This window comes from Mixophyes fleayi, chromosome 9 (genome assembly GCF_038048845.1).
Source record: "Mixophyes fleayi isolate aMixFle1 chromosome 9, aMixFle1.hap1, whole genome shotgun sequence".
Taxonomy (NCBI): domain Eukaryota; kingdom Metazoa; phylum Chordata; class Amphibia; order Anura; family Limnodynastidae; genus Mixophyes; species Mixophyes fleayi.
This window is the reverse complement of record NC_134410.1, coordinates 21,525,834-21,543,962: the sequence shown is the minus strand read 5'-3', so window position 1 is coordinate 21,543,962 and position 18,129 is coordinate 21,525,834. Positions and strand designations below refer to the sequence as shown.

Genomic DNA, 18,129 nt, shown 5'->3' with positions numbered 1-18,129 from the left:
TTCTCAGTAATCTCTAGAGACTGTTGTGTGTGAAAATCCCAGGAGATCAGTAGTTTCTGAAATTCTCGATTCCCTACATTTGGCACCAACAATCATTCCTTAGTCAAAGTCACTTAGATCACACTTCTTCCCCATTCTGGTGTTTGGTCTGAACAACAACTGAACCTCTTGACCGTGTCTGCATGCTTTTATGCATTGAGTTGCTGTCATGTCATTGGCTGATTAGATATTTGCATTAACGAGCAGGGTGTACTTAATAAAGTGCCCACTGAGTGCATGTGTGTGGGACACAATATAAACCCAATATAAATTGCTCGGTACATAGACAAAAAAAAAAATACCAATATTCTTATAATTAGCTATTTATAATATGACTAAAATTCTGAACTTAAAAATTGTGCATCCTTTATTTTTCCTTCTTGATGCTGTATAACACGTTTTCCCTCTACATTAGTATCTTTTAATTCCATTTACAAATTCAGTCTGTTTTTTTTTTTCTTTGTTTTTTTTCTTAAATGTTTCTAAAGACTCAAAACATATAACAAAAAAATAAAAGTATTTTGTTATAATGAAACAATTGCAATATTCTGTTATTTGACATTTACGCACCATGTTACAAAATTATACACAATAAACTGAATCCTCTATTAATCAAGTTTTCAGCCAGGGAAAAGCAAAAAAAAATAAAAAAAATAAACTTTCCATTCAATCTTCATTGCACTCTGAGGACCATTCACTACCCAACTAACTTTGATCTTTCAAGTATCAGTTTGACAATGAAAAAAAAGTCACTGCACTTTGTAAGTAAATAATCCCTGTGTTCTGTTAACAATATTTGACTTTTTTTAACTGTATTTTTTGATGCCATATAAAAAAAAAAATCACAAATCACAATACAGATTCATTTAAATAAATTGGATGATCCAAGTACGTTCCTCAACGTATTGCAAAGTGATCTTTATAAAAGATAGCAGCATGTTCAACATTCACAATTTTTTTTTCTCTACAGCCCTGAGAAAGAATGAGGAGACTTAGTTGGAGGTGTGGCTTCTGTAAATAGGGGTGGGGCTTGCTAGACCAGTTTTGATTTGCCCTGGAATGTTGAGAGGTATGTAACAAGAATCTAGTTCATAGAAGTATAAACTCTATATACATAGGTCATAGTCCTGGCGCTCCACAGATAATCAGGTTACTGGTTAAGTAACTAAAGAGAAGTCCCTTCTCAACGCCCCTTGTGTTGGTCACAGCCCTTCATCACATTTGTATCTGTAGAGCGTTCAGCGTCTCCAGTATTTCATTGATAGCGGGTGGCATCCCTGGGTCCAAGCTCAGTGCTTCTACCTTCTTCTGCAGTATACTTAATTGGCTCTGCAACTTGGCATTCTCTGCTGCCAGTTGTGAATTGGTGCAATGCAGACCAGCGTTCTCCATCAACAAGCAGTCCCTTTCCTGCAAGCAAGCACCAGAGGCATGTGAGACATTAATGGTGAATGAACATTTAACCATGCACATATGGGGTCTGTAGTAAGCAAAGACAGTATATCTGATATGTGTTAACGTGACAAGCTAGTTAATTATAGTACTCCATATCAAAGCACATCTCATATGGACAGTAGTAGCAACTACTTTGTGGCCTGAGTCAATATTCAGAATGCAGCCTATCCATTCACGCCATTTCACCTACAGGATTTTACCCATCGAGGTGACACTAGTATTATTATTATAGATTTGTACGGCATCACAGTGCCTTGCAGCGCTGTACAGTAGTCAAAACAGGACATAAATAAAACAGACATACAAGGTAGACAATATAAATGCAGACATGAAAATAAATGGTAAGATGGACCCTGCTCATGAGAGCGCTTACATTCTAAGTGGAAGAGGGCACAGCTGAAACAAGAGGAGCGAAGTGTGGCTCAGGTGGAGATTGGGACAGTTGTGAGGGTGCATTCGTGTGGGTTATATAGGTGGGAGTAGGGTAAGCTGTAATAAAGAGATGGGTTTTCAGAGGGCGTCTAAATAGTTGAAGGCTGTGGGAAAGTCTGATTGGAAGTGGTAGGAAGTTCCATAAGCTGGGAGCAGCACAAGAGAGGTGGCTGGCAAAGACGAGACAAGGTGCAGGTCAAAGGTAGATCTAAGAGAGCAGGAGAGCGAGTATTGCGATATGAGATTTGAGATGTACGAAGGGGTGGTGTTGAGGGCTTTGTATGTGAAGATGAGTCATTTGAATTTTATTCTGGAGGACACAGGCAGCCAGTGTAGGGATTTGCAAAGTGGTGCAGCAAGTGTGTAGAGCGTTGAGAGAGGAAGATCAATCTTGCAGCAGCAATTAGGATGGATTGAAGTGGGGCTATATGGGTGTCGGGAATGCCTGATAGCAGGAGGTTGCAATAGTCAAGACGGGAGATGATGAGAGAATGGATAAGAGTGTGGCTAGTATGTTGAGCAAGAAAAGGGAGTATTCTGGCAATGTTTTTAAGGTGGAATCGACAGGACTGGGAGAGAGTCTGGATGTGTGGAATAAAGCAGAGAGTGGAGTCAAGTGTGACAACCCTTTGGCGACTGAGGAAATTGTGGTGTAATTGACAATAAGGGAAATTTGAGGGCAGGAGGGAAGATGATAAGCTCTGTTTTGAACATGTTGAGCTTTAGGTAGCGTTGGGACATTGATGTGGAGATAACAGAAAGACAGTTGGTTACACGATACAGATTGAGAGAGGTCAGGGGTAGAAATATAGCTTTGGATAGTGGGAGTGGAGGGGAGGATGTGCCTAGTAGCTTTTATAGGGATTGACCATTTTTGGGTAAACCCTGCTATTACCCCAGCTACCTTCCATGTAGACCTTTTATGAGATCCCCACCATTACCTATACTTGGTTCCAGCTCCACAGCATCCTACAGCAGAGTGAAGAGGTCTGTCAGATATGTAGATGTGTTGGAGGAAATTCATCCTTGCTATTTAAGGAGGTCGGTTGGATTGGCGCCGTACCTGTCTAAGAATCTGCCGATTCCAGTGAACATCCCAGGAGTCAGGAGTTTGACTCTCCCATCTCGACGAACTGACCTCGCACTCAGCTATTAAGGTCTCTAGATCGGGAGATGAATGCGGGTAACAATGGGAGGCCCATGGGGTAGGCAGAGAGGGGAGGGGTATATTGTCCTGTTAATCTATCTGTATTTTACATATACAGGGTGATTCAAAAGTCGCAGTACACCCTTTTATTTCAAAAACTCTACAGGAAATTGGGAAACCTGAATACTCCAGTAAGGTATGGGTGACGTGGTCTATCTTTTACGGTATGTACCAAACATGGGCGCCACCTTGAAATCAGCCAATCGGCCCAATTCCTGTAGAGTTTTTGAAATAAAAGGGTGTACTGCGACTTTTGAATCACCCTGTAGAATATATAGAGGAAATAACATGTATTATGCAAAATTTTATGTACAGTTTGCTGATTTTTGCCTTCCATAGGTACATATTAAACATGTGACTATTATACAAACTAACATTTACATTATGTCCCAACCATACTTACCTACCCTCAGTGACCTAATATAACAAGAGCTATTTAGGTACATTTGTAATGTTAGACGGGGTTTCACCCACCTTCTCCACCTCTCTTAGCTGCCCCTGTAAAGACTTTGATCTCTTGCAGGAATCTCCACAGTGAGATTTGGGATGAGCCGGGGTAACGTCTGTCTGACAAAACTTTTGACGTAGACTTTTTCTTTCAGTTGTGTTCTGGGGGCTGGTGGGTCTATCGTTCCAGCTCTGCATAACATCCTTGTGCAAACCTAAGCACCAAGACCAGACATATGTTGTGGACAATGTACGATCATCATCATCACCATTTATTTATATAGCGCCACTAATTCCGCAGCGCTGTACAGAGAACTCGCTCACATCAGTCCCTGCCCCATAGGACCTTACAATCGAAATCCCCTAACATACCGAGAATATCAAGCTGATGGAACAAAGTATCCACATTGGTTTTGTGTGGTCCATCTATCTTCCTAAATATAAAGTGGACTTCTTATCATACAAAGAGACACACTGAGATATTTAGATCAATAAGGTTTCCAGCTGATAATCATCGTATATCATATAAGATACCAGGCTGTACTATCAAAGGCATCCTACAGAATTCACTCTTCCCATCCTCTTTCTCCTTCCGTCATACTTCTTGTTAATATTTTCTGTTATCTTGGTTAGCTGTATTTACGATTCTAAATAATAGTTTACCAACATATAAATAATACCCTTAAACAATGAGGATAAAAAAGTTGAGAAAACATTCTTAAGAAAACAGAAACACTTAATAAACCATAGTTGTGAGTCAGATATTTTTACAAAGAATGTTTGTGACATTTGCGGATTGTCTCACATTTCCCCTTTTCTTCTCTTAATAGAAAGCAATGGAATCCTGCAATAAGTCCAATCGATTCAGTTCTAAACTAGATGAAACTTTGCTGATAAGTGATCAGTTTCTTAGTATGGTTGACACAAGGAATGTATTACATTGAAGGGTAATTCCATACAGAAAATTATAATATCTAATTAAAGTCGTCATGCTGGGTAATACAATTTAATGGCATAACTCCTCAATTATGAAAGAAGACTTCTACCTGAAATTGCATGTTGATAACTCAAAAACACACTGTTGCCACAGAAAGCAATCAGTGCAGTACACCTTAAGGATATTAATTAGGCATATTTTTGGAGGCGGAGTATCCCTTTAAATGAATCTACATTTCTGTGTGTTGGGCAAAATATAAGAACAGTTTATGATATATAAGAAAGTTGATAAGAAAGTGTATGATAGAACAGGTTTTACCTCCCGATACATAGCCTTGTTTAGCCACAGCCCAAATCTGTAAAAGAAACAGAGTAAGAGTTGAAAATATTTTAGTAAGAAGAACATGTTGCACAAACACTGGCCCCCAGGCTGCTGTCCCTCTAAATCTCTCACCGTCTTATTAAATGCCATATAGTGACACAATGTAGAACATCTTGGACAGTTGTCACTGTCAGTTCAGCAAACCAACCACTAGGGGGAATGTAAGAGAATGTGTTCATTCTATATGACTACAGGCCACATGTATTTAAGTGGCAGATTAGTATGATAAGTTGGTTTTATAGGCTGTCAGCCATCTACCAAGCAGGTTGTGTATCAATGCAGTGGCACACGTGGATTTACTTTGCCTGTTATCAGACCTTTATCCTCCAATCAGAAGATAATTCTAGTCCCCCAAACAGTTTTGTAGATGAAAAAATCCATCCTAAATATATAGATTTCTTCCGGAAAACCCAACTTTTGACAGATACTGATCCATTGTACCCACTCCGCTCCCTCTATGCTTGATACTTAGCTCTGCTTGCTTTGAAAATTTTGGCGATTACAGAATTCTGGAGGTTGGGGATCATATGTGACAAAGGGATAGTGTGGGGGTAAGTGATAAGGTTGGGGAGGATGGAGGGGCATATGTGACAAGGTTGGGGAGGATGGAGGGGCATATGTGACAAGGGGAGGGGGGGATGGAGGGGCATATGTGACAAGGGGAGGGGGGGATGGAGGGGCATATGTGACAAGGGGAGGGGGGTGGAGGGGCATATATGACAAGGGGAGGGAGGGTGAAGGGGCATATATGACAAGGGGAGGGAGGGTGAAGGGGCATATGTGACAAGGGGAGGGAAGGTGAAGGGGCATATGTGACAAGGGGAGGGGGGTGGAGGGGCATATGTGACAAGGGGAGGGGGGTGGAGGGGCATATATGACAAGGGGAGGGAGGGTGAAGGGGCATATGTGACAAGGGGAGGGGGGTGGAGGGGCATATATGACAAGGGGAGGGAGGGTGAAGGGGCATATGTGACAAGGGGAGGGTAACTGAATTTTTTTTTCTTTTTAAAATGTCCTCTGTCATATATATTTTTAGAATAAGTGACGTTTCGGTTGAGGTCACTTTACCATGGCCCAGTACAGTATAAATTGTGTTTATAAGCATTTGCTTTTGACAACTGTGGTTGAGGCGGTCACTTTGGCAGAAATGAAACCACAGACCATGTAATTTCCTGCCTCTTTTGACATTTGATTTATGCAGAAAGATTAATTCCTCACTATCCACACTTAAGGGAGAATGTCCGCAGTGAGTTCCTCATTGTCAGCAGACTATTTACAGAATGCTAGTTGGTAAAACCAATAGTGATCTTTGCATAAGGGCAACGCTTGATGGCCACAGTAGACCAGATTAACATGTGCCATGACGTGACACAAAGTGTAACAATATTCTACATAGTTCTATTCCCTCGCTATTTGGGTCCAGTGCCCAGATGTATATTGTATAGGTGTAAAAAATAAATAAAAGTAACAACACAGGCCCCAAATGAATACATTACTTTGTTTGAACTGAATATTACGTTCATCTACTCCTATATTTTTACGTTCCACATACTTACTACTATCAGTTCTACAAAATCACTGTGATCATCTATCTCTCTTGAAGTGGGCAGTGCCATGCTGTCCATGCTGAGGGTAAAATCTTTTAAATAACAATAATTTTGTGAACCTAGGCTCGCGGATCTTCTAGGGCAGGGATATTAACTTTTTTGGGGCCTAGAAATGATATTACATTTGGAAATCATCTTTGGGACACATGGTTGAATTTTGAATTGACAAAGTATTTTGTTATACAGTCGTGGCCAAAAATTTCTTCTAAACATAGGGTGGAATTGTCAACAGTATTTGGTCTCCACAATTCTTTCTCTGTTAATATACAGAACCTTTAGGTTTTTTTATTCTGATTGTAATACTGTATATCCTTTTAAATCAGAAAATGAAAAGAAATGGTATTGACGCAATTAATGACACCCTAGACTTAAAATTTGGTAAAAGCCTTTGGTCAAAATAACTGCAATCAACCACTTCCTATAGCCATGGATGAGCCTCCTGCACCTCTTTACTGGCAGTTTGGTCCTCTATTCTTATACAAACTGCTCCAGTTCTCCCAATTGTGAAGGTTCCTTTTCCCAAATACTCTATTCAAATCTCTCCATAGGGGTTCTATGGGATATACATCTGGCCTAATTGCTGGCCTCTTCAGAACAGTCCAGTGTCTTGTCATTCCTTAGTGCTTTTTGAAAAGTGTTTGGTGTCAATGTCCAGCTGGAGGACCCATGACCATTGATGGAGACCCAACGTTCTGTTACTGGGTTCAACATTGCACTCCAAAACACCCAGTGCCAGATGTAGCACAGCAATCCCAAAATATCACTGAATCTCCTCCATGTCTGGCTGTAGGGAAGGTGGTCTTTTATTTGAAAGCTTTATTTTGCTTTCTGTAAACAAAGGGATGAGGTGCTTTACCAAAAAACCTCCAATTTGTACTCATCTGTCCCCAGGACATTGTCCCAAAAGGAAATTGACTTGCTCAGGGGTGTTTTGGCAAACTCCCATCAGGATTTCTTATGTTTCTCAGCAGTGGGGCCCTCCTACCATATAACCCCATTCATTGAGTTTGATGGAGCGACGTGTGTCTACAGGTCAGCTTGAATCAAGGTGCTTTCTCCACCATTCAAACAATCCTGCATTGTAAGTTTTTTCTTGCGGCCAAGTCTAAGGAGGCTTGCGGTCACGTCAATAGGTGTTAAACTTCCTAATAACACTACGTATGGCGGGAATGAGAACATCAAGGTCTCTAGAGATTGATCTGTAGTCTTGAGAGTGTCCAATCTTCTGTCTGACCTCGACAGACAATTCTATCTTTTCTCAATGCTTTTTGCAGTACACATAGTGACACTAAACAGGAGAATGCATCCTTTTCTCTATTTAAGCTTGTTAATGAGTCATTATTATATATTGCAGGCATCCACTACTCACCACATGTGAGTTTAGGTCCGAACTAAAGGAGAGTCACCTGCTTGAAACTTACTTATGTCTAAGTGCTTCTGAAAGGTGCCAATAATTTTGCCTGGTCCAGTTAAGCATTTCTGTGTGGAATAAGCTACCACTTAGTAACTTTTTTTCTGTTTTTATTGTGTGTTATTTCACTGCAAGTCAACTACATACATATGTGGATACCAAAATACTTATTAATTGCAATAATAGGTCTGTATGATATGGTGCATTATTAGAAAGAACTGTATGCGTGCTTGTATTTTTGCCCACGACTGTAAATACCTTAGTGTTTGCTACAGGTAATAAAATTTATTTTTTGAAATACAATTAATAATTATTTTATTAACGGATAGTATATAGTAGTCTGGAAGAAGTTGTTGATGGGGACCCACCATAAATGGTATTGGGCACTGCTTTTTGGGGTCCCTGTTCTAGGATCTCAGCAAGTTTGTTATTGCAGATTGAAGAAACCAAATATAAATACATATGTGAGATAGAAAATGTCACCACTTACACAGCTGGCACACAGTGGTGATTCCTTCAGACGCATCTCAACCAGACTCTGCAAGAAAGGAACTCCTAGTTTGGAGCAGACCCGACTGGCTTTCATAAAATACGAAGTCATCTCCTGACGATTGACTGGTCCCTCACTATGAAGAGAATCACACTTGGTTACCTATTCATCACATAACTTACCAGATCCCTACACACCATCTAGTCTTTCACGCTCTCAACCACCAGATCCCTAAACACCATCTAGTCTTTCACGCTCTCAACCACCAGATCCCTACACACCATCTAGTCTTTCATGCTCTCAACCACCAGATTCCTACACACCATTTAGTCTTTCACGCTCTCAGCCATCAGATCCCTACACACCATCTAGTCTTTCACGCTCTCAGCCATCAGATTCCTACACACCATCTAGTCTTTCACGCTCTCAACCATCAGATTCCTACACACCATCTAGTCTTTCATGCTCTCAGCCATCAGATTCCTACACACCATCTAGTCTTTCATGCTCTCAGCCATCAGATTCCTACACACCATCTAGTCTTTCACGCTCTCAACCACCAGATTCCTACACACCATCTAGTCTTTCACGCTCTCAACCACCAGATCCCTGCACACCATCTAGTCTTTCACGCTCTCAACCACCAGATCCCTGCACACCATCTAGGGGTAAATGTATCAATCTGAGAGTTTTCCGGCGGGTTTGAAAAGTGGAGATGTTGCCTATAGCAACCAATCAGATTCTAGCTACCATTTTGTAGAATGTACTAAATAAATGATAGCTGGAATCTGATTGGTTTTTCAAACCCGCTGTAAAACTCTCAGCTTGATACACTTACTCCCTAGTCTTTCACGCTCACAAACACCAGATCCCTATACCAGAACCTGTCCATCAATGGCCTATTACATCCCCTAACTGCAAGAACCCCACACATGATCCATTACATCCACAGCCAAAATAACCCCACACTTACTGGTCCCTTACATCCCAAATCACAACTGGTTCCTTCCAATTTTAACCACCAGAACACCACACTAACTGATTCCCTACATCCCACACAGACTGACAAACAATACTCATAGGTCCCTTGAATACCCAAACCAAAGCCCCAAACTTACTGATCCTTTTCCAGAATATGACAGGAGAATGGAAGACTGGAAACAACTTTTTCAAAGTCTTCTCTGGAGACATAACCTCGCTGATCTTGGTCATAAAACCGAAAAACGGACTGCAAGGGAAGAGTTGAAAGAACTAAATAGGATGCACCTGCCAATTCAAATCTAAAAACTAAGGAATCGGCTGCAGAACATGTAGTGACATGCTGTACATAGAAAAACAAAAAAAAATTGATTTGGGTGATACGTGTCTCTCAGTACAAACTAGATCCAGCTTGGGTGACAGCTTCCATCAACAAAGTACTGTAGAGTGTAAATTGTCAAATAATAGGAAATTATCTAGAAATAGACTGTAAATGAGTGTAAATGTATGTAAGTTAAATAAACACTTATGTACAGTAGGAACAAAAAAAGAATGACATTTTATGGTGCAATCAATATTCAAAACCTAACACCCGCCGGGTTTTTCCAAAGCTAACACCAAAACATGAGGATAATTTTGGATAAGAAAACAATAAACGTAACATAGGGTAGCTTGTTCATATCTAATAAAAATATCACTATCTATATAATATATATATATATATACATACATATACAGATATATACATACACACACACACAGTTTAATTGTGTAAAATACAAGAAATTTAGAAGTCAAAACGTTCAGTGATCTTATGAAAGTACTACAGGACAAATGCTTTTATACAGGTTGCACGGCTACATTATTTCCTTTAGTTTCCAAGTTTATGTAAAGATGGACAAATAACTTGAAGTAATTATTTTCTCTATGATTTGATCAGTGTCCCTGAATTTGAGGATTTTTGGTTCCCCTCTCACCCACACTGCTTCAGTTCATTGGTTTTCAAAGCAAGTGTTTATGCCCAGTTCTCCTAATGTACCACCACAGCATCTTGGCCATGCCAAAACCTTGATTCTTTTCTTTTTCAGCCATCTAGTTGTAGATTTTTATGGTGTACTTAGAATCATTGTCCTGTTCCATGATGCAGTTTCTGGCCAAACTTCAGTTATCGGACAGATGGCCTCAACTTTTCCTCTAGAATACTCTAGTAGTGTAAAGACAAATTCATGGTGGGCTCACACCCCTCCACCACAGTGCTTGACGGTCGGCATGTGGTTCCTGTGGTGAAATGCTGTATTTGGGTTCGCCAAACATGCTGTTGGGCATTAACACTAATCTCCACTTTTTTTCTTGTCAGTCCAGAGGACATTGTCCCTGAAGTTCTTGTGTTTTAACGAGAAGCAACTTTGCAAACCTAAGCCGTACTACATTACTGTTATTTTTTAGAGAAGGGGCTATCTCCTGGCTACCCATAGTTGTTCAGTCTTTTTCTGATGCAAGAGTCACAAACTTTAACATTTACCATCTGGATGTGGCTTTGAGTTCCTTATACTGGTTTTAGCAGCTGCGATCCATATATATATATATATATATATATATATAAATACAATTTTTTTCATTTTACATTGATCCGTATGGTGGGAGGCACCTGAGGTTGTTAGGCAACAGTTCAGCGCTGTTTTTAAAGTGGTAAAGAGCTGTAAATACTGTGCATGCTGCTCAGCTACCTTGATAAAAGTGGACTGCAACCCACCGAAACATTGTTCCTGTTTATCCAAACATGCTAATTTACCAAGTCCTGTGGTTGCTTCCACCCTGACTTTCTTGGTTAGTTCTTCTCTTATGGCAAGTACCCAGACTTCACCTCCTCTCGTGTGTCTGTGTGTGTGTATATATACATATATATATATATATATATAAGCATATACATGGGCAGTGTGGATAGTGTTAACATAGCAGGAAGCGTGGTCAGGAAGTGTGTGTGTATGTAATATCTCCTGCTGAGTGTGCAGTGGTGAAATTGCAGGCTTTATATAACTTGTAGGAATGCTAATATTAAACGTGTACGTGACAAGGAAGACCCTTAGTTTTTGTACTCCACACTTCCTATGCCCTCAGTGTGGGCGGAACCGAGGTTGGGTGGAGTTGTAGAAAGTGAAATGATTGCTTTGATCCTGCCTTGCACATGCTTTACCTTTTTTTTCTCCATGAAATGTAATGGGAGTTTGATGGCCCTGGTTCTTTCATTTATTAAAAAATACTCTCTCTGGGTTATGTGACATTGGAAGTCGGCTTCTGGTGTCCCTGGGTGCTGCCGCGGCCTTTGGTCCTATCTTGGGTGGCTCGGTATAGTTTTGGCTTTCGTTTGTTGGGTCCAATTCTTGTACAATTAGCCCAAAGCCAAGATACTTGTAAATGGGTGGCTATCCAACAATTTCTCTCTGGTTTGAGGCCAGGTGCCTTTTTTAATCCCTTAGTTACATGTAATGGTCCATTGCTGCTGTCATACAAGCTGATCCACTGATTTTGGGCTTGAACAAAAGACCAAACTCTGAAAAAAAATATCTGTTTTCTGATGACATGGTTCTCCTTCTCCAGGATCCAGGTCCTTCCCTGGATAGGTCTCTACAGGTAATAAAGCAATATGGTATCTACTCTGACCTATTCAGTGACTGATCCAAATCTAACGTGGTCCCCACTGATATGTTTGCTTGTCAGTCACCCTTAGCCTTTTGAGATCAGAAGTGGGTGTCCTGGATAACTTAACCGAAAGTGACCTTTTTCTATGTCCTTCAGGTCTTCTACAATCTCAATATGCCCCTAATATCCAACATTACATCCAAAGTCAGAACATTGACACAGTTACATCTGTCTGTTTTGGCAAATTGTATTAATATCCAGGATTCTCTATCTGCAATAAACTTGTTTGGTTTGCAGGGAAGGGCCGATTGTAGCTGTAAGTAATAGTTAATTAACACTTTGTAGCCTACCTTGTAGAATAGACATTATAGGATTGGCGGAAGCATCCCCAGTATACTTGCTGTATGACTTCTTGTGTAAATCGCTGCAGTATATCGGCATTGTGCAGTGTACCTAACTCTGAAATAGTTACAATGGTCTAAAGCTGCCGCTGTAGGAAATTTAAAATGATTAAATCTACTATTGATGATTGAAGTGTAAACTTCCAACTATGGGCTGGATCATACTGCATGAGATACATTCAACTCAGCTCTTCTACATTTTTATCAAAGCCTGTAATAAAATTTGAAGATTAAGTTTGGAGATATAGTTTATATCATACAATGGAATGTGACCACAAATGATAACAATCTATCGTTCCAGTTACGTCAATCTATTGTCCACAATCAGTCAGGCTGCTTACCTCCACCAGCTGCTCTACGTTGCGACTAAGGGTTTCAGGGTCCAGTTGTAAGGACACTTGTGGGGTCCAGTGTGGGATTTCAGTGGGGGGCTTGTTGGGAGTGGCGTGCTGTGAGAAGGAGAAAAGATTACACAAACAAGCAAGACAATAGTCGCAGTGCGAGAAACTTATTTTTTGTCCATTCTCTGGCTTAGTGCAAAGGAAAGTTATACTGAAATAGTGAGACTTGTATGTGGCCCTGATCCTCTATTTTGTGGCTACCTGGACAGTATGCAGTAGATTTTTTGACTAGTGCCATTGATGACATCTGGCCTGGCTGACACACACGTTCCTCAGACCCACATACACTTTCTCTACATGTGGCCGCACAGGTCTCTTAGTCCCACACAACCAGGGCCGGTGCTAGGGTCCTTGGCGCCCTAGGCACACTTTCAAAATCCCCCCCCCCCCCCAGGCACACTTTCAAAATCCGCCCCCCCACGTCTTTCCTTACCTTAACTTGGCTCCATAAAGCTGCTCCTCTCTGCCGGGTCCCGTCCCTCACTGACACTGGCCGTGATGATGATGTCAGGCCCGACAGTCAGTGAGTGGAGGGGAGGAGACGGAGTGCCCCATCAGCTGTTGGAGGGGAGGGCGGCGGTGGTGATCCATAGCCCCTCCCCCCCTCCCCGTGGACCTATCTGAAGCTGTGTGGCGGCTGTGGCAGGTATGGTCAGCGGTCGTCGCACAGTTTTAAAGTAATTTTTATTCTGTGGTGCCTAACCTTGCCTAATGGGAGCGCTGGGCCTGCACACAACACACACACGATTGTTGATTGGTCCTGGCCCACCTCTCCCCTGACCCTGACAAGTGACCATTTCCATGAACCACGCCTGACTGAGCATAATGTGGGTTTTGGGAACTCCCCTGCATCAAAGTACTTAATCATGACTTCTTTTGAAAGCAATACATACATTGTTATTGTTGGGCACAATGTTGATACTCCCACATCTGAGAGATGATTTGTTGAACTGATTATGAGGGACATTTTACCAACACTGCTCCAAAGTCCAAAAAGCATGGCAACCAATCAACTGTTAGCTTTTGTTTACGTAGTGCAAATTAGACAATGAAAGCAAGCGTCTGATTGGTTGATATTATTTAATTACACATTTGCACTTTTGAGCAATGTAATAAATTATCCTAATTGAGTACAATGCCGATCAGGGGTCTATTTATTGAAGGGAGATAAGCCCTAAATCCTGCGAAAACTCATATTGTCAAGGATTTAAGGTTTATCTCCCTTATTTAAGTTTTTTCTTTTCTTCTATTTTTTTTTTTTTACCATTAATATTTTTTAGAGCATCCTCTTAACTTAGTGGTCTTTCTAAATATTAAAAAGAAAGTTAGCTCACAGGGGCTGCTGTCCCAATGGAATCTATAGATTAAACTACAGTTATCACTGCGATAAATGTACTTTTAAAAATATTCCCCACCCACACACAACCTTAATTTATCGGTTTGTACATTTCCTTCAGGCAACTTGCACAGGAGGCTTTTATTTCACTCATTTTTTTTTGCATTTTAAAATGATGCCAATTAGATCTTCTTGTATCCAAAGAGCACATTTTTTCTTCGATTCAAAATAGTAATAGAGGAATTGTAACAAACAGCAGATAAAATAACTGTTCCGTTATTGGCGCACTAACACTCTCTCCGAAAAAGGGCTCCTATGAGTCCTGGTAAAATACTTCAATTGAGACTTGTAATCAGTAGATTTGAAGAAATTGCGATTTTTGGTATTCCCAAAGGAACAGAGTTAGGGGTAGATTTATCAAAACCTTCTAAAAAGCAAAAGTGGAGGTGTTGTCCATAGCAACCAATCAGATTCCTGCTTTCATTTATCTTTTTCTAAAAAAAATGAAAGCTAGAATCTGATTAGTTGCTACAGGCAACACCTCCATTTTTCATTTTTAGACATTTTGATAAATCTACCCCGGTGAAAAGCCTTGTTGCTGGGCTAATACGGTTGCTAAGGCATTTTGCATGGGGAAGCCGAATTAACAATTATTGCAAGGGTACTTGTATGTATGAACAGATATATGGTGCTAATGGTACAGCACTTATATTTGACCATATCATATACCACTTTCATCCTTCTCCATTTATATATCATACTCAGGGTCTAGAGATCACTAAATAATAAGGTTTAATTTAAAGTAATTCCGTTGATTAAATGATAATGTAGTGTACATTGATAAACACATGGATACATCTACTAGCTATGAACAATCCGGTTCCGAATTCTTACCAGCAATTTGGGAATGCGTGGCTCCCGTGTGTAGGATAGCGTGTAGATCTCATCTTCTGTATAAAACACATCTAAAGAAGTCTGTAAAGAAAGAGTAATGTTTATATCCTGCTCCACTGTGACCTATACACAGCTAGTTCCAGCTACACACAAACATATCACATGAACCTTTCACAGACCATTTCTAACATTGGACTGTGAATGGTTCTGACACACGTTATTCAGAGTTTAGTGTTTCTAACACTACTGCACCTTATAAGTTAAATAATGTTGACATTATCCAGGCACTGTTAGATAAATAAAATAAAATAATAATCTGAGGGAATTTTATGGATGAGTAAACAAATAGAATGGCCAGTGTTTCCAAAATCCTAAATGGCCAGATGGACACTAGCATAAGAATGCTAACAGATTCATTGTTTGCTATATACATCATCATCAGCTATTTATATAGCGCCACTCATTCCACAGCGCTGTACAGAGAACTCACTCACATCAGTCCCTGCTTCATCGGAGCTTACAGTCTAAATTCCCTAACACACATACAGACAGACAGATACTAGGGTCAATTTGGCAACAGCCAATTAACCTACTACAGTCATGGCAAAAAGTTAAAGAATTTCAAAAGAGAGTATCACTGCACCAGGTGATCGCTATTCCAGTATCTTGATAACTATCACTTATTAATGTTGAAATGATACTATTACTGGAGGGTGCACGCCCACACAAATGACTAATGTTAGAGCAAGAAAAGGATAGAGAAGAAATGTCTATTTGGAGGCACTCAGCGATCTTCTAAATAATAAAATATCAATATCTTTATTAATGAATTTTAAGAAAAATCCCTCCTAATACAATAGCGAAATATTAAAAACAAAAGCGACTACTAAAGTGAATTAAAATAGCAAAATAAATTTGCTATACCCCGCTACTGAGTATCAATATGTATAAATTCACAATGTATAATGATATGAATCACTCCATTATTAAACTGATTTGACAACTTGGAAAGCTGCTCAATGAATAAGGTGATCGTTGTATATGAAGTATAAATTGGATTTATTGCTGCAGTAACCTAGATTGAGACAATTAGTAGGTAGTAATCCTATACATTAACTTCAACAGGATCTCTGACAAATGTTCTGTTAGTTGTATACTTTAACATTATATTGTCCAAATAATCCTGTATAGTTACTTTGTTGTCAGTAATAGGACACCTAACATAATAAGGACTCCATATAGATTTCAAATATGCCCTTTGTAGGGTCGCACAGACCCACATGCACGCTGTTATATAAAGCCCAATAAGGGCTGAACATTAGTATATAATTGTGATTGAATTAACAACTTTAGCAGGGACTTAATGGGATCCCTGACTAGCGATTACTTTGTTAATTGTATAATCTAATAGTACATTGTCCCGGTAGTCCTAATTATATACTTTGAGGAATGATTACTCTGCTGTCAATAAGAAGTCTACTCTGTTTGTTAGATCTCCTTCTAAGTCTCAATCAAAATGATTACACGGTCACACATACACATGCATGCGCTGCTGTATAAAGCCCATATAAAATTAAGCGTCTCAGATTACTAAATTTACTAAGATTACTAAATTTAGCAAAATAGCAAGGAATGAATTGACACAGTAGCGGTGAAAACGCCGACGCGCGTTTCGCTACTTGCTTTTTAAAGTTGTCAAATCAGTTTAATAATGGAGTGATTCATATCATTATACATTGTGAATTTATACATTGATACTCAGTAGCGGGGTATAGCAAATTTATTTTGCTATTTTAATTTACTTTAGTAGTCCCTTTTGTTTTTAATATTTCGCTATTGTACTAGGAGGGATTTTTCTTAAAATTCATTAATAAAGATATTGATATTTTATTATTTAGAAGATCGCTGAGTGCCTCCAAAAAGTTAAAGAATGACACAAATATTATTTTTCACAAAGTCTGCTGCCTCAGTTTTTATGATGACAATTTGCATATACTCCAGAATGTCATGAAGAGTGATTAGATGAATTGCAATTAATTTCAAAGTCCCTCTTTGCCATGACAATGAACTTTATCCCAAAAACAACATTTCCACTGCAATTCAGCCCTGCCACATAAGGACCAGCTGACATCAGGTCAGTGGTTCTCTCATTAACACAGGTGAGAGTGTTCACAAGGACAAGGCTGGAGATCACTTTGTCAAGGAAGTGGGCTCACTCACAATTTTGCCTAAGAACAAAGCCATGAATAAAGAATGGTACCAAAATATCCTCCAAGAGCAACTTCTCCCAAACATCCAAGAACAGTTTGGTGACGAACATTGCCTTTTCCAGCATGATGGAGCACTTTGCCATAAGGCAAAAGTGATAACTAAGTGGCTCGGGGACCAAAACATCAAAATTTTGGGTCCATGGCCAGGAAGCTTCCCAGACCCTAATCCCATTGAGAACTTGTGGTCAATCCTCAAGAGGCAGGTAGACAAACAAACAACTCAAAAATTCTGACAAAATCCAAGTATCGATTAGGCAAGAATAGGCAGCCATCAGTCAGTATGTGGCCCAGAAGTTGATTGACAGCATGACAGGGCGTATTACAGAGGTCTTCAAAAAGAAGGGTCAACACTGCAAATAACTCTTTGCATAAACTTAAAGGCTTCTATTGACAATTACATTGACACTTATGACATGCTATCAGGACAACACCGTAGAGCTTGCTCAGGGATGGCAACAAGCAGGTGTGAGTACATCTGCACGCACAGTGAGGCGAAGACTTTTGGAGGATGGCCTGGTGTCAAGAAGGCCAGCAAAGAAGCCACTTCTCTCCAGGAAAAACATCAGGGACAGACCGATATTCTGCAAAAGGTACAGGGATTGGACTGCTGGGTAAAGTCATTTTCCTGATGAATTCCCTTTCAGATTGTTTGAGGCATCTGAAAAAATGCTTGCCCAGAGAAGGAAAGGTGAGCGCTACCGTCAGTCTGGTGTCATGCCAACAGTAAAGCATCCTGAGACCATTCATGTGTGGGGTTGCTTCTCAGCCAAGGGAGTGGGCTCACTCACAATTTTGTCAAAGAA

The 18,129-nt window shown here is 40.0% G+C and overlaps 1 protein-coding gene across 1 annotated transcript in view; it reads right to left on the bottom strand.

Moving 5' to 3' along the window:
* Nucleotides 1–944: 944 nt before the first annotated feature.
* Nucleotides 945–18,129, bottom strand: part of RASGRP4 (RAS guanyl releasing protein 4) — a 36,737-nt gene continuing 19,552 nt past the window's right edge. The window contains exons 10-16 of the mRNA XM_075186857.1: nucleotides 15,057–15,137; nucleotides 12,767–12,874; nucleotides 9,525–9,634; nucleotides 8,407–8,542; nucleotides 4,836–4,872; nucleotides 3,608–3,795; nucleotides 945–1,449 (exon numbers count right to left, since the gene is read on the bottom strand). Coding sequence (XP_075042958.1) covers nucleotides 1,255–1,449; nucleotides 3,608–3,795; nucleotides 4,836–4,872; nucleotides 8,407–8,542; nucleotides 9,525–9,634; nucleotides 12,767–12,874; nucleotides 15,057–15,137 — 855 coding nt within the window. The 3' untranslated portion in view covers nucleotides 945–1,254. The remainder of the gene's footprint in view (nucleotides 1,450–3,607; nucleotides 3,796–4,835; nucleotides 4,873–8,406; nucleotides 8,543–9,524; nucleotides 9,635–12,766; nucleotides 12,875–15,056; nucleotides 15,138–18,129) is intronic.